This window comes from Lissotriton helveticus, chromosome 2_1 (assembly GCF_964261635.1).
Source record: "Lissotriton helveticus chromosome 2_1, aLisHel1.1, whole genome shotgun sequence".
Taxonomy (NCBI): Eukaryota; Metazoa; Chordata; class Amphibia; order Caudata; family Salamandridae; genus Lissotriton; species Lissotriton helveticus.
In genome coordinates this window covers 1569348764-1569370873 of record NC_136059.1, presented here as the reverse complement: position 1 = coordinate 1569370873, position 22110 = coordinate 1569348764, and the positions used below count along the sequence as shown (strand labels likewise).

Sequence of the window (22110 nt, the reverse complement as noted above, 5' to 3'; positions counted from 1 at the left end):
CTCGCTACGGCCTTTGTCAAATTTTATGGAGCGACAATGGCCCCCACTTCGTAGCTGAAGTTATCCAACTTATCCTGAAGGGGTTGGGGGTCAAACAAAGGTTCCATGCGGTCTTCCACCCCCAATCCGCTGGCCTGGTTGAACGACACAACGCTACACTGAAACTGAAACTGTCAAAAATAGTGGCCACCACAGGACTTAAGTGGCCAGATGCCCTTCCACTGGCATTGCTATCGATGCGCTCCACCCCCACTAAGCACCACTTGACCCCCTACGAAGTGGACGGCCTATGAACCTCTGGACTGCCCCCAAACCAACCTCCATTCATGACGTCCCCGACGTCCTGCTGTCAGATTATTTGTACAAGTTAACTAAAACGTTGTCTGTCATTCATCAACAGGTGCAGCAGGCCATCCCCGATGCTTCCAGGGGTCCTGGTCACGATATCCAACCGGGTGACTATATCTTGATACGGAACTTTCAACGAGCAAAGAATTTGGAACCCCGGTGGACGGGCCCCTGGCAAGTACTGATCACCACTCGGACGGCTCTTCGAGTGGAGGGGAAGAAGCACTGGCTGCACGCCCATCATTGCAAAAAGATTTCCTCGACCCTGGCCACGACAGACAACGTCAGCACCCAAGAAGAGCTCCTGAACAAAGACCGACCATCACTGAACTGTTATCCTGATACTGAGGCACTTGAACTTGCAAAGCACTCTGATCCCACTGTGCCATCTCGAGAAGGGTATTTCCTACGTCGAAAGGAGGGAGCTTCGGCTAAGTAGGCCACTGACTAAGTTGAAAATCTCAGAACGGTGACCCAAAGCAACCAAGGGTTACCTGGGGAGAAGCTAAACTAAGTCTGTGGTTCTGCCCACTACCGAGCACCTTGAAGATGAAGATGATGGAAGCGCCCGATAAGAAGATGATGGAAGCGCCAGATAAGAAGACATCGAAAGCAACAGGAAATACCCACTATAGGAATCCAAAAACTGACAATTTGCACAAATCAAAGACAATGGCTTTCTTCATTATCTCCCTGTTCTGCCTCCTCCTCATGACTTCCTTCTGGATCCTGGAGGAAAGCACGCCCGCTCACCAAATGTTGCCGACCACTGTCCAGCCGACCACCGTGAAAGAGCACCACCTGATCACCCATTCACCTCAGCTTCGAGAAAGGCGTAGGGAATTCTGGAACAATTCCTTTGTACAACTGTTGCACCAGCACAACCTTGCTGCAAATGCCACAAACTGCTGGATCTGTGGGTTGCTCCCACATGCTACCGGACACTCCATCCCCTTTATTCCTTCACCTTTCTCAGTTCACGGCTCTTGCCTCGCCTGGTTGATCCTCATGCAAGAAAGCCACAAGGACAACGCCGCTTCCGGTCAGACAGTGTCACACTTCTACTACGGGTTCTGGCCGAACAAAACCGGAAAGCCCTTTTGTCCCGCAATTTCAGGTTCAACCTTCCTTACGAACATCCCAGCCAAAGAAAGAGTCGAAATGCAAGTGCTCCACAATCCAGCCAGATCCACCTTCTCCCACCTACGGAAACAAACGGCTGCCACCCTGACTGCGGCCCTGTCCGTCATCAATGTCACAGGACTCGTATGCCTCGAAGGACAGGGAACGCAGCTGGTGGGTCACAGTTCTTGTCGCATCACCAAAACATTGGTCTCAGCTGACCCCCCTTCCTTTGTTGCTTCCCCGAATATGTACTTTGTTTGTGGCACCAAAGCTTACACGTGGCTCCCAAAAGGCTGGAAGGGTACGTGCTACATTGCCTTCATTCTTCCTCCCACGTATGTGGCTCCAGCCAACCACCACCGGCAAAAGCGCGCTGGAGATGTTGAACAAGCCGACTCCACCGGAGCACAGTTCCTGGATGCAGCAAAGGGACTTGTTCCTCTGTGGGGACCAATGGCCAATAGCCGCGCAATCCGACACCTGACTCAGGCATTGGAAACAACCATTAACATCACCGCTGGCGTCCTCGCCAACAACACGGCTGAGCTTCAGGCAGTCCGCCTGGAGGCTCTTCAAAACCGTCTTGTTCTAGATGTGGTCCTGGCCGACCGTGGAGGTGCATGCCGTATCATCGGCTCCAGCTGTTGCACCTACGTGCCAGATAACTCACCTTCAGTCTATAAAGCAATCGAACACCTCCACAGACTGTCCTCGGAGGTTCACCAGGAACAGGAAGGATGGTCGCTTGGAGGCTGGTTCTGGGACACTTTGAAGAACTGGGGATGGAGATTGCGCACATTTTTATTGATACCGATCATGATACTGTGTGGGTGTTGCTTAGCTATTCAATGTTTACCACCTTTATGTGCACTCATTTCCAACTGTATGTGCCCAAAGACTTTGAACTTTAAACCTGAGCACATGAGTCCCCTATACGAGGTAGAGGTGCGTGGTCTCATGGGGATCGATCCGAACTGACAAGCTGGCGAGACATGTTAAAGGGAGGACTGTGAAATTTTAGTTTGTGTATTGAACATCATCTACGCCATCTTGCAGACCCACGTACGAGCATACACGACAGCCATTTTAGGTACCATGGTCTCCCTGTTCACGATCGCTCATCAGCGCACTTCCCTGACCCTGCAAGCGTCCCCCATGCACCCTGACTGCCCCCGCTCTCTCATGCACAAGTCATGAGCCCTCCCCTCCCATGATTCTGCCCAGAGAATCGCACCCCGCGCCTGACCAACACCTCCTGTCCCTCCATGAATACCCCTCCTTTGATGACCCCTTCCTCTGAGCCTAAACGTCAGCACGGACCGCTGGTCATCCTTTAGCCCAAGGATACAGTTTATTGCCCATTACTGTATGCACTCGCCTCTCCTGAAAGAGGCCACTATTGATCACGACCTCCCCATCCCCGAGATTCGATCAGGCGCACATTCCAAAGGAATCGGCAGAACACTCAGCTGCATGATAGCCCCCTCCCGACCACATGAGGGGGAAAGAGCCTCTACTGTTGTCATGTGTTGGAACGGGCCGGAATTGGGGGGGAGGGGGTGCCGGGGATGTCATTCTCATGCTCTACAATGTCCCTGTTGTAATAAAGGACGTTCACATGTCTAAAACCAGTGTATAAAAGACCAGCTCTCAGAGAAGTTGAGAGAGCACCTCGAGACGATACCTTGCTGTCTGATCTGATGTGTTCTGATCCGTCGGAATAAACTTGTTTCCTGTCTTCCTGTCTCCAGCGCCTGCCTCTTTATTGGATAACTTCGTATGGTATTAGAGGCGTTTACGCCGGGCAAATTTTACTAAGGAAACATCTTCTGAAATAGCCTGACCATTTTAAATTGATCTTTATCAGTCCGATCACGGACGAAACGCGTTGGCTATGGCTATTGATTCTGTCACTATTTACGAATAAAGAACTTTTTTCTTGAAGAAACTGATTCTGAAATTGTTGGGAGAACATTCGGATGCTTACCAGAACATATGGTCAATACTTGATGTTGATGTATAAATATTGTAACAAAATTTGAAGGGTGCGGGGTCATTTTTTGTGCAGTTTATTAGAGAGACAAGGTTTTGTCCCTCTACTATTGGGATCCAGGGGATTGTGTCCCAGACCATCAGCACCTTCTTTCTTATGAAATTATTAGGACTTCATTACTAGTGCGAGCAAGGTAGCCTCAATCCCCTTTTTCTGGCTTGATTACTAGAGTTGAGGAATAAGCCTTGATGGAAGAATGGTTGGAAAAATGTGAAGGCACAGCGCATATGCCTGAGATACCACCTTGAGAGTTAGACCTTCTTCTGGATCATTTTGAGTGCATGAAATGCAATCTTGACCTAAAGCAAGAGTGAGTTTTGAAGCATGATAATATTCTCCTGTTTGGGCTCTTCAGTTATGAAGGTCTGCATGGTATCGATTGAGACTGAGGAACCGCTGGAGATTTTAGGAGATGTGGAGAAGCCATAAGAACCAGTGAATGAGGAGGAGCTGGAGAAAAACATGGAGAACATGATCTCAGAGGGGACTGCGTTGATGGCAGACTAACAAACTCACTTATTTTAAGGGGCACTGGGTTCCTAATTACTTCTCTTCAAGAAGGATGAAGCACCCTTCTCTTCATATGGTGCAGCCATTTTTGTGAAAGTTGCAGCTTTGAAGGAGACAAGACGGAAGGTGGTGCAGAAGAATACTGTCTGGGTCCCAACACCGAAGGAGATGCAAAACAATGACAAACCTCTGAGTCTCAACATCAACGGTTAATCTATGGATAATGAGACTTCAATGGTTTGATATGCTTGTGTGTCAACATTGAATAGGGCATTGGGGTCAATGGATGTCTCAACTTCAACATCTGTGTTCCTTCAGCATCAGCTGGAGCATCTGCGTGGATCCAGCTCTCGATGTTGACCACTTTGGAACTGTATCAGTTTTCAAAGCTGCTGCGCTAGAGGTCGATCGCGTCTTCTTTTGGTGGAGTCTCTCTGTATTTGCGTCTTGGGGTGCCCTAAAGATTGAAAAGGCAGCGGTGGCATAAAAGCCCCTTTTCCACATCTCACCGAACTTCCTGAAGAAGCCTCCTGGAGACTCTCATGCAAGCCATGCAGTAAGATTTTCGGTTTGTCCTTCAGGATTCTCTGAGACATCTTTTGCCAGTGTCTTAAGTCTTGATGATCTTTTGAAGAGGCACACTTTGGAGAGGCTATGGGGTCTGAATATGGCTTTTTCTTGCCACAGGCATGGCACTTTAAAAAAAAAAAGTGGTGGTATACGGACAGCAATTTAAAAAAAAATCTGAATCAGATTGGTAGCCATCGGGGAAATTTACTTAAGTCACTAAGATACAGTTTGGAAAGATTTCCAAGGGCGTAAATGTCAAAAAGTCCAAGCTCAGTGCTCCAGGATCCAACTACCAGGAGTCAGAACAAAACAGAAGTGACCTGTCAACAAAAGATATATAGGAACTGTGGGTATTTATAGCCTTCTGATGGGCTGCAAGAAAGATTTTCTGTACCCTGGCACACTTTTGTACAAAGATTTTGGGCATATCTAAATTTTTATTTTTTGTCAAGTGCTCGAAGATCCCGCATATGGGTGCGACAATTCAGTGCTTATGACTTTGATGAAATTCATCAGGAATAGGTGTTGTATTTTAGGTCATCATCTGCACAAAGCCATATAGACAGCATTCCTAATTCTCAATGAAAAAAACTGTTTGTAGCGCACAGGAGTACTCATTGATTCAAACTCATGTCACCTGTCTTAGTAAAAACATTACCTACTTTTTTGACATCCAGGATGGCAAAATGATGAGAATGAAAATCTAAAGCTGTTCCGAGGAGATTAAGGGATCATGGTCTAATGAGTAAGAAAGTAAAAGGTCGAATTACAGTTAACTTTGCATCAGATTTTAGGATGCTGCAAGTGTATCCTCACAAGAAAGTGAAAATAGCACTTGCTTTAAAGCCCACTCTGCAGCAAGAACAGCATTTACAACCGTGGCAGGAGCTTCTAGCTAAAGGTCGTAATCATGAGTAATGTTGCAGTCACCAACTAATAGTGAATTCAGCACACATTTGTCTGTTTTGCTCTTCCGGTATTACAGCAGGGAGGTCCAGTGTCAGATTGTTGTAATAAAGTGGAAATGTGCCCATGCAAACAGGTCCTTGTAGGGAGGGGAAGTGTGTAGGGATCAGACTCCGCTGTCCAACCTTTTCCACTTCTTTGCCCAGTGTTTTGCTTCCATGCTAGTACAAATGTATCAGTTTCGGAGACGATTTCAGTGATGGCAGATGGGTTTGTAACGGCTGCATACAGAACAATGCTCAATGGGCTTGTAACTTGTGCGAAGAAAAATGGATGCTCCTTTAAAAATCTTTTGCGTGCTCCGTTAATTTTAAAGGAGCGGTATTGCATAAAAACATTTGACGCGTTGCAATTAGTTTATTATTGTGGCACTAACCAATTTCTCAGATGTTGCATTGCGATTGAGGCTTGGGGTGGACATTTGCATCCAATGACTATCTTTATTGTGCAGTTTAAAAGAGCCACTATAAGCCCACCGTCGCCACACCCAATTCGGACTTATCCTATCATTTTTTAAACCTCTGCAGCAGTGTTGTTCCACTTGACTATTTCAGATTGTGCCATGCATCACATCAGGTCACATGCACTGTACAACCTCAATGGGTGGAGTACAATTAGGCTCTGCTGGGGATCTCACCTCCACGGACTCGAGTACCGGGTAACTTAGGCATCTGCCTTCCTGACAAAGAAAGGGTCAGCCTGAGCCTTAGGTTGGATCAAGTAATCTTTTCGTCTTCTCTGGTAAAAGTAATCGTATACAGGGCTTTAAGTGGGCTGAGTCTCACAGGTGCTGAGCACCTGCAGTTTTTTTTTAAGGAGGCCTCGAAACACCCATTGACAAAGAAAATAGTCCGGACTTTTTGTAGGTATGATGTTACCTGTAGTATCATATATGTGAATTCAATGACAGAAACAGCAAAATGCAAGTCAGGCGGCACACTATGCTAAGCACAGCTTTTTAGATTACGCCCTTAATTACATAGGCCACGCCCCTTTGAGAGACCACGCAGTTTTTTCATCCCACTTAAAGCCCTGATCGTATGGCTAGATTGCCATTGAGCATAATACATTTGCTTAAAGATGCACGGTTTGTTAGGCTGATGGTCACAACGATAAGACAATATAGCTGTCACGAAGTAGGAGTCCCAGAATGTTAACCAATAACATCTGGGGACAGCCAGGCTGATGCCTAAGCTGCCATGCCACAACAGAGTGTGCTGTGCAGCTCATCTTTTGTACATTAGTGTGTCCCTGTAATAATTAAAGAAAGGGTGTATACATTAATGGAATGACAAGGTTTCTAGAGAGTAATCAATTTTGAAATAAAAGTTTGGGAAAGTATGGATTAGTCACAGCTTGTGGTAGCCAATGTTTCAATTGCATAGTTGTATTTTTGCTTACACAAATGTCTCAGCAATAAGCATGTTCTACATTAAGTTTTAATGTTTTTATTTTTAATAAGTTGTTCTTTCGAATTATTCATTAGCGTGTTGTTCCTTAATGAATGTATTGAGGTGACAGTTTGTGCATTCAATTGCAACTCTTTACACATAAGTAAATGAAAACCCAGCAATAAGGGATGCTTCTGAGCATTTGTTACAACTGCGCAGGGTCCATTATTAGGTACATATATGCAAGTACACACCAATTGTACTCTCCCAGTGGTGACACAATCCTACAATTTGAGATGCTTCAGGGATGTTAAAAGTAACCTGTCTGAAAACAGGCACATCTTAATATTCCTCCAAGAGTCGTTGTCTTTTTGTTTTTTAATCATTCAATGTATTGCCTTTCTGCCATGATCAAAGCGATTTGGTCCTTTCTGTTCCTTGACGGACCTTCATCAGGACAGGCATTACAGACCAGGATTATCATACAAAGTATTTGGGGCTCTCTCATTTACCAAGTTAGGCCACAACTGGGTTACTTTGGACTTTGTCAAGTCACAGAATAGCAGAAAGCTTGAATAACACTGCACCACCCAGTCTAGTCACAGCCTATTACAGCACTTTGGACTTTGTGCAGCTTCTCTTATGGAAAATACGCCCCACAAAGGATGGAAAGTTGTTACAGACTGAAGTTCTTCTGCTGAATTGGGGCACTCTCTCATCAGATCAAAAGCAATCAACGTGCCCTCAACCCTGAACAAAGAGTCCCAAACACCCTAAATTGATTTTTACAGTACAAGGGAAACATAGCAGAGGATGCCATAGCCGGAAAGGGCCCACTGGTGTAACTGTGTAGCAAAAGAGTTTAAAATAAAGGTGCCCTGATGAAGCAGAGAAACACCCAGTCACTTGCTAAGTACTTTTTCAAAGCAAAAAAATAAAATATGAAGCTTCAATGACAGGAAATAAATTGACAGGTGAGCGAGGGTCACAGATGGTGAGTTCACATATGTGCCTTTTTCCATTACCGCGGACTATTCCCGTTAATCTTGTAAGGGCCTATAGAACTTCCTCTCCTAAAAAGCAGCATAACTGAAGAGCATATTAGTCACATGGCCTAAACCTCAATATAAACACAGAAATTTCAAGCCACAAGCATGTCCATATTGCCATATAGAAATTCCCATTTCTAAATGCTTGGCAACATGGTCTCCTGTACTTATGCTGTGCTTAGACGCAAACTCATGCTTCAACGAACTCTGAAGCTGGCTGCTGCTTGGCTTAAGGTAGAAAATCCATAGTCTAATGGATTCGCTCTGTATGGATCCCGGTGACAACTGAGCTCCGATTAACTGTGATCTTGCTACAGTGAGCGTTCACCTCTGGATGTCGTTTTAGATACTGAGACTCTGTTTGAATCAGAATACATTTCAATTCTAGTAATAGCTGCTCGTGTAAGACGCTCACGCCTTTGGCTGGCTCACTGAAACTATTCGACGTAAGTACTGCGGTTGCGGGGGATACAGCTGGTGGTTCCACTGCATTCTCAGACATGACTCTTAGGTGGGTATTTGGAAGCAGTACCTCGCTTCAGCTTTCAAAATAATGCTGAATAAGCAATCACACAAATAGGAGACAAAGGCTTTGGTATATGGTCTTCTTAAAGTATAATGTACTTCAATCCTGAAAAAAACTGTGACCATCATTGCTTTCCCAGGCTGGATGTGCCCATATCCTCCTTGGTCCTCCAGTTTGGTGAGTGAATAAAGGCGATAGTGGGAAAAATAAATTTATTATAATATTCATGGACTGCACATTGCATACTTCCATTGCTGTGTGAGGCTTTCGTTCTACGAGAATGTCAAATAAATGTGGGGGAAAAAAAAAGAAATGTATGAAAATCCCCCGAATACCAATGGATTCCACTGTTTGGCAATTTCAAACGATGACCCACCCAGTCTATCTGACAAAGTTGCTTTTAAATGCTATTAGATTATTCCCCATTGAACCACTAGATGGCAGAATGAGAATGCAAAACATGCATTCATTCAAACCTCTTTTAGAAGGAAGTAAAGGTTCAGCACCATGCTCATAGCGCAGATCGGCAACACATAAAAATGGCTGCAGAAAGGGTTGTGACGGTTTTAAGAGTATCCCAGTGATGGAAGTTGCCCAGGGTCTGAGCTTGGAACAAGGTACAGAGGAGCCGACGAACACGTGTCCTCTTGGTACAAAGCCACAAAGCACTGAATCTATAGCAGCCTGCCAAATAACAACCCTGTTCATCCTGAGCAGGGCTAGAATGGATGACTGGGGTAGATGCCAAGATTCTGAGTGTCAGAATTGGTTTAGCCTCTAAGGTTGCTGGACAGCCTGCAACCACTCCTCTCCGTGTTTCATAAGGTGAAACACTGCAAAAAGAACCGTGGGTCTACAGACTGTGTGAACAGCGTGTGGCTTTGAAGGTCTGCACATTCCTGAGCACCAGAGCACACTTGCTTTCCATGACACTATGCGGGAGACGAGGGGATCAGAGCTGCAGCAATGCCGAAAGGCGAAGATCCAAGAATCCTGGGTCTCCAGCATCCACAGATGATAAAAAGGGGAGATTACATCCAGTGTCCCTATATCCCTTCCCTTTTAAACTCTCCAAGTCGTTCCCTTCCCCAAACCACTCCTCTTGCACCCATCGCTACCTCTTCATTCCCTTTTAAAACAAACTTCTTCCAAGGTTTCACAATCTCTCCTCATTTCCCCCTCACTCATTTACTCTCCCTGCCTCCCACCTCCGCATCTCACCCACTTTCTTGCTGCCTCTCCACCCTTTCTCTGCTCCTTCCCCTTTCTTTGCCTCTCTTAAGTTATCTACCCATTTATCCCTGTCATATAGCCAAACTTTGTCGATCTATTCCCATCCATTTATTTTATATTGTCGCTTCCATGGTCTGTCATGATCTCTCTTTTTCTGGCCTCCTGCTTTTCTCACTGCCTCTACCCGTCCTTGCCCATCTAGGCCCCTTTCCTTTGGTCTCTGTAGGACAGCCGCCCGCACCCTTCGGCTTCTCCCCACCTCTCTCTTTCCTGCAGCCTTTCCATCTCCTTGTATTATATTATATTTCTTCCTGGCCATTCAAGGCCATAATACAGAGCCAAAGTGGCAGAGTACATTCAGCAGAAGTGAAGAGCCAGATGACCTACTGAAAAAACAAGTTACTTGCCTGTAACTACAGTTCTCCAGTGCAGATATCTTTCAGAGATTCATATTCTTGAATCATTCCCAGTAACCTAACAGGGAGTCTTTCGGTAATCTTTAATGAACAGTGGCCCTCAAATAAGGCACAAAGGGCCAGATACTTCCATTTAAGTAGGCTTTCAGTTTCATGGGGAAAAAATCCTCAAAGCTAACCAATGATAAGGAAGTACTCTGTATGCAAGTCTCTGCAGGCCACCATTCCTCATATTTCTATCAGACAACGTTTGCAAAGGAATCTGTCAGAGATCTGCGCTACCTCCTCTCCAAATATACTTTTTCATCACTTCTCTAGAGACTGCTGTTTTCAGACTTTGATCCAGAGGACAAGGTTTTCAATAATTAAAGATTCTTCCAAGAAACGTCTCTTCGGAGACTGTAGCTTCTTAAGGATAAAAAGGCTGCATAGCGGACAGTCGCAGACTGCATACATTGCCTCTACCTAACTCAGAAGGCAAAAGATTGCAAGATCGAAAACAAAAATTCTAGGAAAAAACCTTAAATGATCTTAAAGCAGGAGTTCAGATGCAGCTTCAGAAGGTGTCTATGGAGGAGTTCCATCTTCAGGTGAAGACCCTTCTGAATCTGGTGTATTGAAACACAAACACCGAAGGGTGAAGCCAAGGCAGAAAACAAGTATGTAGGAAGGCAGGTGCTTTGGGAAGGGTAGGCATGAACGGGTTCCTTCACTCATTACACCTAGATCTGGCCATTTTTAGGGTTAAGGGGTGACGTTCCTGAAATCCTGTGCACAAACAGAAACAGAGAAAGCGTGCGATCAACCAACTTCTCTTTTCTCTCCCGTCACCAGAACAGAGTCTATTTCTCTTCTAGAATGGCACCCTCTTATAATCTTTAAGATACAACTCTTCTCCACTCACTACGCACCCACAAAGTTCATTGCCTAAAATCTATTAAATCCTCCTTTTAAATTTTCTCTACATTCTGTGCCAACCCAACTCCTCTCCTTATAACGCTTCTCAGCTTCGAAATCCCATCATATTAATAATAGATAATAGATTGTGAGGTCCCGGGAGATCGGGACAGGACGGCAGCATCGGAGGCTGCAGGGGTGCAGGATGGTGTGGAAGTGATAGGAGTGGGTGACGAATTGCCCCAGGACGTGGTGTGTAGCGGAGGGCCTGGCGAGCCTCTCCTGCCCCGGACTCTGCACGACTGCCTGTAAATGGGGAATTTAGAGTGGACCTGGACGCCAGATTGGGGGACTCCCTGTCCAGGAGACATTGTACTGGGGGACCGGCGGGGGTGTGCACGCAGTGGCGGTTGTTGTGGCCCCTCCAGGGACGGATACATGATACGGATACCAAAATGGGGAAGCAGTGGTCTTGCAATTCTTTGCTGCTACCGTCTCTAGGTAGAGAACGTGCCTGGACCGGAGCGCCTGTTGGGACCCTGGGGCAGAGTAAAGTGACCAAAGAGGCAGCAATAGAGCTAAGGTGAACGAGGAGTGGTAGTGACTACTACCTAATCAAAACACAATGACAATCTCTGTGCATTCTCCTGATCCCCATCCTGACAGTGGACTCCGAACACTATGTCTGACGCCCGGTGGAGCTGCTCTGTTCAGCTATTGAGGAGATCGGCCTTGGTTCATCCCCTGACCGTCACCAACCCAGCCGGACTTTGGGCACAGTTTTTCTCCCCATCTCCCTGTCTTGCCCCCCCATCGTATTTCTGTGACCCTGCTTTTTCGTTGTCTCCTATCTATCTGTTCCCATTCAGCATTCTTTGTCTACTTCCTTGCTCCTACCCCCTCTCACCTGAATTTTTCCCTTTGCCCGCTTCATCGCCTAGCCACCTGTCCTTTTGTGCCCTTTGACTAAGCACTCCTTCTCCTCTTTTTGGGGAAAGATCCAAGATATATACACTGGAGTCTCAGCATAACCGCTGAGAGAGTCCACGGTGCCAAGGAAGCCACTCACAATTGAGGTGTGGTATGGCACCCCTTGCCAAAGCACACCCTCTCCCTTTTTGGGGAAGGATCCAGTATAGTAGGCCTTGAAATCTCAGAGATCCCTCTGAGAGACTCCACTGCGCTTAGGGAGCCTCTCGCAACAAAGATGGGGAATTGATACCACTCTCCCTGGGATCACAACTTCTGGACTTTGGGCGCAGCTTTGATTCGTCTACCGATGTGTGTCCCTGTCACCCACCCCCTCCTCTGGCCATGCCATGTCTCTAATCCCTCCCCTCCTCTTTCCCTCCTCCACTCTCTGTCTACTTCCCCTGCTTTTACCGCCCCCTCCCCCCCCCCCACTCCCCGGAATATCTCCCCATGCCAGCTTTTTCCCCTACCTATATGTTCCTTTTTGTTTGTCTCAACCTTACTTGTAACTAAAATTGCCATGCTCTAATAACTGTGTAACCTTTATAAAGCTGTAACCTGCAATTTATTGGCTGATACCCATGTAAAGCGCTCTGATACCTCCGGGTCTAGCCAGTGCTATATAAAACCTTTTAAATAAATAAATATATATGAGAATGCTAAACTTATGTAAATGGTTGTAAACTTTTGTTCATTTTGTCAATGTGTATCTGCAGGTAACTGCACTATACTTGCTTCTGTATCGCTTCACCTGCGAATAACCATGTACCCATTCTACTACTGTAGTAAATGCCCGCATGTTACCCAAGTAACCTTTATATGTGGTGGCACCCAGTGCCTTCTCATAGGTAAAGTGCACGGTTACCTTTTACGTTAGAGACCTGCTCCATAAATACCCAAGTCAAACAAAAAGTTATGTTAAACGTGAAACTAATGGTTGCATCCAATATAAAATTAGAAAAGAATACCTTGTCATGACAAGCCGTTTCACAGGGTAGTGACCGCTTGACTGGAGACCCCATTGCCTTTTCGACGGTGCGAATGGCTCTCACCAGTTCAGCCAGCTCCTTCTGCTCCAATGAAGCCTGGTGGTCATTACCTTTCCAGGATTTGTCTAAAGTCACATGGCGTTCCACCACCTTGGCCCCCATGGCTACAGCTGCGACTGTAATGACAATACCAGTCTCGTGCCCAGAGTAGCCAATTGGAATGTCAGGAAATTCAGTCTGGTAAGTCTAAAAACAAAGAAATAGTTACAAAGGAAAATTGAGCAGGCTTCAGATGTGCTGTTAATCCGCGTTAGCAGACAAACATTTCTTATAAAATACAGACTTTTTAGAAGCAGCGGGACAACATGAAGATACCGATAAATCTCTTTCCAATTAAAAAAAAAAAGCTTTCTAGTGGCAATAATACAATACTTAAAAACCCAAAGTTATAATAACAAAGGAAGGGACGGATTCCTGTGTGATCGCTTACGCACTAGTCAAACAGACACACTCATTACAGACAACACAAGAATCCTCTTACCTAGTATTCTTCATCGCCCCCACGCCTGCTATACTGCTTGGGGCTTCAGGATGTGAAGGCCAAGTCACAGGGAGGAAAAACCATGGACACTGCCTGATCTTCTACCACCTGCTCTGGCAGAGTCTCGGATACTGTGTGCCCTAGGGTGACCTTAAGAGCCGGCAAAGCAGTGAGCAGTGATCTAAAGAGGCACTGTTCCACACAGAGGCAGTGCAACTACAGGAAGAGTGTCAATTCTCCAGAACACTTACTGAAGTCTTAGGACAGTCCGAATACGCCATGCATGTTTGGAGCAGAATGTTGGTTCCTCAATGCATGCGAAGATTGAAAGGATTACCAAATTGCTTCAATATGCCCTCTGCGCACCAGGCACCATATTACAAAACGTGCCCCGGGGTGCAATGGGCATGCGCGCCCGCTTTGTGGGCCCCGCGACAAGTTGTTATTATAGAAGGGGCTGCAGACGCTTGAGCGGGCCCTTCCGTAATACGGAAAGCACCAGCGCACATGTAATGCCAGTGCTTTCTCAAGAGGGAATTCCCTCTTTTGCATGGGGAGGGGGAGGCCCCATGCAAACGAGGGAGTCCTTTTGCACCTGCGCCGTATTATAGATGTGACTAACAACCACAGGGGCAACCCACCGACCTGAACCAGGGGTAGTAAATGAATAATCCTAACAACAGTTCAGGAGACAATTAACAAATAACACACACTGAATAACTTATTGTAAAAGAATTAATATTAGTAGTAAAAAAAAGAGGGGGAAAAAAGAGAAAAAGCAGACGAGAATAAAAGGGAGGGAAGAAACTAAGGGAGGATACGTAAATCAACTCAAATACCACTAATGTGTAAAAAAATATATTTCACATTTATTATAAATATACACGCTCAGGAAAAGAATAGCTGGTTTACATAACAGTATATCACATAAAAGACCAGACAAGTGGCAAACTTGTTGTTTATAATAAATGTGAAATATATTATACACATTAGTGGTATTTGAATTGATTTACATATCCTCCCTTAGTTTCTTCCCTCCCTTTTATTCTCGTATTATAGATGTGGGCGCAGAGGCAAAGCAGCAGTGAGGAAGCAAACTGCCTCTTCAGCCCTCTGGAGGGGGCAAAAGGGGGTCTATGGACCCCCCCGACATCCCCTTGCAGGCGGGTGCAGTCACTCACTGCACCTGCCTGCAAGAGGATATCAAATCACTCTTTCAAGTGCAGGCAGGTAGCCTATTCCACAGAGTAACACGGAACAGCTTCTAAACAGCTGCTCCGTATTTCTCTGAAATGCGCTGCCCGGGGGAAGTACAGCCTGTCTATAATAGGGGCTGTATTATTAAAGGCGGCGCATTTTCCTTGTTAGTGCCGAGCACACCTTTCAAAAGGTGTGCTCGTCTTTAACAAGGAGAATGCTCCATATTGCATTGAATGTGCTGCCCCAGAGCAGCCGCAAACTCGTGCTGACCTGGGGGCAGCGCATTCAAGTGAAGGACCCCCTTTGCCCCCTCCAGAGTGCTGCTACCAGGGAGCGCACTGACAGTGTGCCACCTCTTAGGCGGTGCACTGTCAGCATGCCTCCTGACAGCTTCTTTACCTCTGCGCCAGCATCTATAATACGGTGAAGGCGCAGACGCAAAGGGATTCCCTCACTTGCATGGGGGAATACCCTACTGTGACAGCGCTGGTGCTATATGTGCACCCTGCTGTATCTGTATTACGGAAGAGAGGCATAAGCGTCTGCGCCCACTTCTGTAACACCAAAGTGCCCTGTAGGCACTCAAAGTGGGCTAACATGCCCGTTGAGCCTCCGGGGCACTTTCTATAATACAGCCCCTTCGCAGCAATTGCGCCCAGTAGCCATTTAGAGATCCTCTCTATGTGCGATACATGCTCTGAGGTGCTGAAGCAAGTTTGCTGCGTAACACTTTTGCAGATCTACTAAAGACCAGACTTGAAAAAGGCAAATAACTTAATTCTTATTCTTAGCCCTTACTGGACTTATTCTATTCCATATTCCAGACAGTTCCCGGAATTTGTGTACACTACTTGAGACAGACATATTTATAATACTGCTATATTCAGATACAACCCCATACCCTTTCACTGCAGGATATTTTTTATATTAGGTTTACAGCTTCATTCTGGAGGATAACAACAACACTGGTAGATTCTATTCCACTGACCCTGCAAGCTCTTCTAAATTGAAGTAGTCAAATGTCAAATCGAGGGAGAGAAGCGGGCGTCAGATATCTTTTCTCCTAATTCCACATACGCTAGAGGTGGCAACATTTCCTCAACTCAATACTCAATTGACTTAGTGCTGCATCTCCAAATACCAAATGAGAAAATAACTTTCACTTGTTTGTGTTAGATCTCTAGCCAGCTATTCCTGTTGCAAGTCTAACCTGATAAACATCCGGTCTGTGTAGCACCTAAGGTAGTCACTGTTGCCCCTTCCATGTGCAACCTACATGCCCAACTTACCTTCAGAGTGTCAAAGACACACAGATCATGAACCAGTATCTAAAGTGCTATTTTAAATATTAAGGCATGAAACTGTTCTTCCCAATCAAATAAGGTCAATAACCATTTCTTGGGTGCTGTGAACAAACTCAGAAGTTCATAGAAATGTACAGCAGCTTTCAAAGATATTTCTGACCCTCTCCCACACACACTTCCACGAAACAGTGCAAGCAAACCAGCACGCAACACTGAGAAGCTCACACCACCATTTCACTGTACCACCAAAGCATGTTTTCTTTTCAATAGGGCATGAACTTTATCGTGACTTTTTAAATTGTGTTCCTTGAGAGTTAAACTGAGATGTACACCTACATGGTTCTGTCACAGTGGAGGCTTTCAAGAGTTGAGGGATATTAGAACCTTAATCTTCTCACTAGTATGCTACTGGAATCCCCCTCAAGCTTATTGGCACTGCTGCTAACAGGCCTACATTGAAATGAATATGCTACTTACCAGTATGCATCTGTTCTTGGCATGTAGGGCTGCTAACATTCATATCTTTTGCATTAGATCGCCGCCTAGTGTTGGGTCCGGATGATCGCACATTGTTGTCCTGGAAGAGTCTTCGAAGTATCCTGAGATAGGTGGCTCCTCCCCTGGACTACAGTGCGCATGGGCATCGGCTCCATCCCCAGATTGTTTTGCGCCATTGTGGCAGAGATGGAGTGTAAAGTGTAAAGGATGTCCATGCTAATGATTGAATGCAAGAGTATGTCTGCAGCTGCGACAGGCGCCGGGGAGGAGGGTGGGCGATATGAATGTTAGCAGCCCTACATGCCAAGAACAGATGCATACTGGTAAGTAGCATATTCAGTTCGAGGCATGTGGGCTGCTAAATTCATATCTTTTGCATAGAATATATAGCAGTCCCTCCATTAGCGGCGGTTGCCCGTGCCAGCTGCAGAAACTTGAAAAAGTGTTTTGAGAACAGCCTGTCCTACAGCTGCTTGCTGCTTGGAATGCACATCAACACAGTAGTGTTTTGTAAAGGTATGTGGTGTAACCCACGTGGCTGCTCTACAAATGTCTTCTAAAGGAATGTTCCCCAGGAAAGCCATAGATGCCCCCAATTTGCGTGTGGAGTGCGCCCTTGGGGGTATTGTCAAGGTACGTTTAGCCTTCTGATAACAGATTTGGATGCACTTAACAATCCACCTGGCTATTCCTGCTTTGGAAATAGGGTTGCCTTTGTGCTGTGGCGAGAAGGCAACAAAAAGTTGTTTAGTTTTCCTAAAGTGTTGTGTCCTGTGAATATAGTACATCAATGCCCTCCTGACATCCAAAGTATGAAGCATTCTTTCCGCCACCGTTTGTGGGTTTTGGAAGAATGCAGGCAAGTCAATAGTTTGGTTGAGATGAAACTGTGACACCACCTTCGGAAGGAATTTGGGGTTAGTACGCAGTACCACCCTATTTGGATGAATCTGAAGGAATGGCTCTTGTATTGTGAGCGCTTGCAGCTCACTAACACGCCTCAGTGACGTAATAGCTATTAGGAAAGCTACTTTCCACGTTAGGAACTGGAGTTCACACGAGTGTAGTGGCTCAAAAGGTGGTCCCATCAGTCTGGTGAGGACCACATTGAGGTTCCACACCGGAGCTGGCGGTGTTCTTGGGGGAATGACTCGTTTCAGACCTTCAAGAAAAGCCTTAATGGCAGGCACTCTGAAGACAGAGAGATGCTGCCTGTTCTGAAGATAAGCTGCTATAGCGGATAGATGTATCCGAATGGAAGTGTACGCTAGATTGCACTTGTAAAGATGTAACAGATAGCAAATGATGTTAGGGATAGATGCATCTAGCGGGTTGATGTTATTAGCCGTACAGTAAATGACAAAACGCTTCCATTTTGCAGCATAGCATGCTCTGGTAGTAGGCTTTCTCGCCTCCTTGATGATGTCCATGCATTCTGGAGGTAGGTGAAGGTATCCAAACTCTAGGACTTCAGGAGCCAGATCGCCAGGTTGAGCTGTTGCGGATCTGGATGCTGAATGTCTCCATGGTTCTGCGTCAAAAGTCTGGGCGTGAGGCGCAGCCTTTGATGCGGCACCACCGAGAGTTCTAGAAACGTGGTGTACCATGCTTGGCGCGCCCACGTTGGAGCAACTAGGATGAGTGTCATCGAGTGCTGCCTTAGTTTTCTTGCCACCAGCGGTATCAGAGGGGCTGGCGGAAAAGCGTACGCAAATCTGCCTGACCAGTTCATCCATATCGCATTCCCCTGCGACTGTGGGTGAGGGAACCTGGCGGCAAAGTGTTGGCATTTTGCGTTTTCGTTTGTGGCAAACAGGTCTATCTCCGGCTGACCCCACTGCTGGAAGTACGGGCGGAGTACTGATGGGTGTAACTCCCACTCGTGCATTTGATGGCTGTATCTGCTGAGCAGATCCGCCATCTGATTGTCCTTGCCCGGGAGGTGTTCTGCCATGAGGAAAATGTTCCTCTGAATGGCCCACTTCCACATGCTCTGAGCCAGATGAGACAGCTGTGGCGAGTGGGTGCCCCCCTGCTTTTGAATATAGTACATCGCGGTCATGTTGTCCGTCCGGACTAACACTACCTTGTTGCACAGATGTACATTGAAGGACTTGAGCGCCATGAAGATTGCCATCAGTTCCAGATAGTTGATGTGCATCTTCTGTTGCTGCGTCGTCCATAGTCCCTGCACTGTGTAAGTGAGCAGATGAGCTCCCCATCCCTGGAGAGACGCGTCCGTTGTCAGGATAATCTGTGGCACTGGCTCCTGGAACAGTCGGCCCTTGCAAAGGTTGTGTGGATTCCACCAATGCAGAGAGTCGTACGCCCGACTGGTAACCAACACTAGGTCTGTGAATTGTCCCTGAGCCTGTGTCCACTGATTTGCTAAGCACTCCTGGAGCGGACGCATATGTAAACGTGCGTGAGGGACTATGAAGATGCAGGAGGCCATCATGCCAATCAACTGCATGAACACTCTCGCTGGGAGCGAGTGTTGTGGTCTGAACTTTTGGATTAGAGACTGCATGCTGTCTATCCTGACTTGGTTCGGCTGAGCCATGGCCGTCAGGGTATTGATCGTCGCACCTAGAAACTGCCGGACATGTGCCGGCTGAAGATGCGACTTTGGGTAGTTCAAGGAGAAGCCCAGGTCGTGAAGGAGGTGAATGGTAGACGACATGTCCGCGGCGCACTGTTGTTCCGACTTGGCTTGAACGAGCCAGTCGTCTAGGTAGGGGTAGACATGGATGTTCTGCCTCCTGAGGTGCGCCGCTACTGTCGCCAGACACTTGGTAAACACTCTTGGAGCTGTGGTCACTCCGAAGGGCAGGACCTTGAACTGATAATGCTTGCCTTGGATAGTGAACCTGAGGTATTTTCTGTGGGACGGGTGTAGTGGAATGTGGAAATAAGCATCCTTGAGGTCCAAGTTTGCTAAGAAGTCCCCTTGGTTTAACAAGGGAAGAATCTGTTGCAGTGTTAGCATATGGAAATGTTCTGACAGTATATACAGGTTGAGGGGACGCAGATCCAGAATGGGCCTGAGAGATCCGTCCTTCTTTGGAATAAGGAAGTACAGGGAATACACCCCTGTGCCTTCCTCCTCCACTGGCACGAGCTCGATTGCGCCTTTTTGCAGCATCACCACTACTTCTTGCTGCAATAAGTGCAAATGCTCTGCGGACATAGGCCGTTGCCTTGGTGGAATGTTGGGTGGAGTGGACTTTAACTCTAGACAATAACCGTACTGGACAAGTTTTCGTACCCACCTGTCTGTGGTGATGTTTGTCCAGACTGGCAGGAACTGCTGGAGTCTGCCCCCGACAGGTGTTAAATGGTCGGGGGGCAGTGACAGAGAGTCACTGTTTGTTTGGGGCAGAGGAACGGGAATTGTTGTTTCCTCTGCCACGTCCTCTGGTGTTGTTTCCTCGATTACCCCCTTTGTTCTGCTTGGGGTACGAGGACTGTGCTCCACCTCTAGGGAACTGCGACTGTTGACCCATCTGTCCTCTGGTGACTCCACGTGCACCTGAGCGACGAAAAGTGTTGCCCCGGAACTGTTGTGATTGTAGGGCCCCCATAGACTTAGCTGTTTCGTTGTCTTTCTTAATCTTTTCGAGGGTGGTGTCAACATCAGGACCAAACAGTCTATCAGGATTGACGGGCTGATTGAGTATGGTCGTCTGAATGTCCGGTTTAAACCCCGATATGCGGAGCCACGCTTGTCGTCTCAGCATGACGCTAGTGTTAATAGCCCTAGCCGATGTGTCTGCGGCATCAAGTGCACACTTTATGGCTGCATTGGAGATTAGTTTGCCCTCTTCTATAAGCAGTTTGGTAGCCTCTTGAAACTGCGGAGGCAGGTGTTGTAAAACTTGCTCTAGGGTGTCGTAATGCGCCCTATCATAACGTGCCAATAGTGCTTGTGTATTTGCAATACGCCAGAAATTGGCAGCCTGCGCAGCTACCCTTTTGCCCCCTGCCTCCAGCACTTTTGACTCCTTGTCTGGGGGAGGAGCTTCACCCGTCGTTTGGGAGTTCGCCCGTTTGCGGGCATTTGCGACCACAAGGGAGTCAAGTGGCAACTGTCCCCGAATGTATGCCGGGTCTGCAGGCGCTGGTCTGTACTTCTTCTCGATGCGAGGATTGACCACCCTCGCCCTGGTTGGTTCTTTAAAGATGTCCGCAGCATGTTTAAGGACCCCTTTGAGCATAGGCAGTGTCTTTACTGTCCTTTCAGAGACTGAAAAAAGTGTCAAATAGAAAGTCTTCTTCAACTGGGTCAGCATGCATGTCCACATCATGATTAGCAGCTGCCCGTTCAATGAGTGTGTGAAAACCTGCAGAATCTTCTGTTGGGGATGCACGTGCAATGAAAGGCTGTGGGTCCTGCCCCACATTCTGGGTGTCTTGGTCACCTATGTCGTCATAGGAATCCTGCTGTGCATCAGGGTCATTGATGGGGAAAGTGTATTGGTCATCTTCTCCATATCCCTCACCCTCAGAGTGTTCTGGGGAAGGTGTTGGGCTCCTTCTAGGAGGAGGCTGTATAGGTTCCATCAGGGCTGAAGCGTCCTGAGCAAGCCGTTTCTTCTTCAGTGGGATGACATAAGAGTCCACTGGCTGTGAAGTGATCTTTCGTTTGTAAAGGGTCAATTTGCCCGTGTCTGCGTCGATAAAACGCTCAGAATCTTCTTCTGAGTCGAGTAGTCGACCTGAAAGTGCTCCAGACGTTGATGATTCCGACGTCTTTGGCGCCGATTTTGTGGTAAAGGCCTTCGGTGCCTCCTTTGGCGGCAGAAGGAAGAGAAGTCTGCCTGCAGGCTTTGCCGGCAAGTCCATCGGCTTCTGGTGCGACGGCGTCGGAGCCGGCGTTGCAGAGGCCTTCTCCCGAATCCTCTGTAGTGAAGAGGCGATGGGGGACGCGTCACTCACAGCGACACTTGGCGCCGACGAGGAGGCCTTCACCCTGCCCTCGGATCCGACGTCTTGTTGGCCCTTTTGAGTCTTAGACGTGGATGCTGCAGCCGTGGACACAGAGTCTTTGGACCGATGTGTTGAGCTTCCAGCTTTCGATCCGTGTGATTTTGCAGGCTCCGTTTCCACCACGTGTCCGACTAACGATGTCCCAGTCGGCACCGGAGTCTTGTCGCTGGCTTTGGCGGGCTTAGACGGCGTCGCACTTGTCGACCCGTGCCGAACTCCCTTCTTAGAGGAAACCTCCTCCGCCGACGATTTCGACACCGTCGAATCGACAGTTTTCTTCGACTTCTGTGGACCGGAGGTCGACGGAGTCGATGAGGCAGCAGGTTTTGGTGTTTTTGGTGGAGCGGCTGCCATCTTAGGAACGCTCGAATCCGTAAGTTTCGGTTTCGGTTTCGGGTCGGCCATTTTAGGTGTAGTCGATACCGCTTGTTTCAGTTTCGGTTTCGATACGGGCTTCGCAGCAAGTATGTCCGTGGCCGGGCCTGAGGGCGGGGCCGTGGCTTGCGGTGCGGGGTCTTGGGTAAGGCCGACTG

General features: G+C 47.2%; 1 protein-coding gene across 1 annotated transcript in view; it reads right to left on the bottom strand.

Annotated features, from left to right (window-relative positions):
• Positions 1 to 22110, bottom strand: part of LOC144818788 (N-acetylneuraminate-9-phosphate synthase-like) — a 181310-nt gene that overhangs the window by 20470 nt on the left and 138730 nt on the right. Inside the window, exon 5 of the mRNA XM_078676539.1 lies at positions 13025 to 13291. Coding sequence (XP_078532665.1) covers positions 13025 to 13291 — 267 coding nt within the window. The remainder of the gene's footprint in view (positions 1 to 13024; positions 13292 to 22110) is intronic.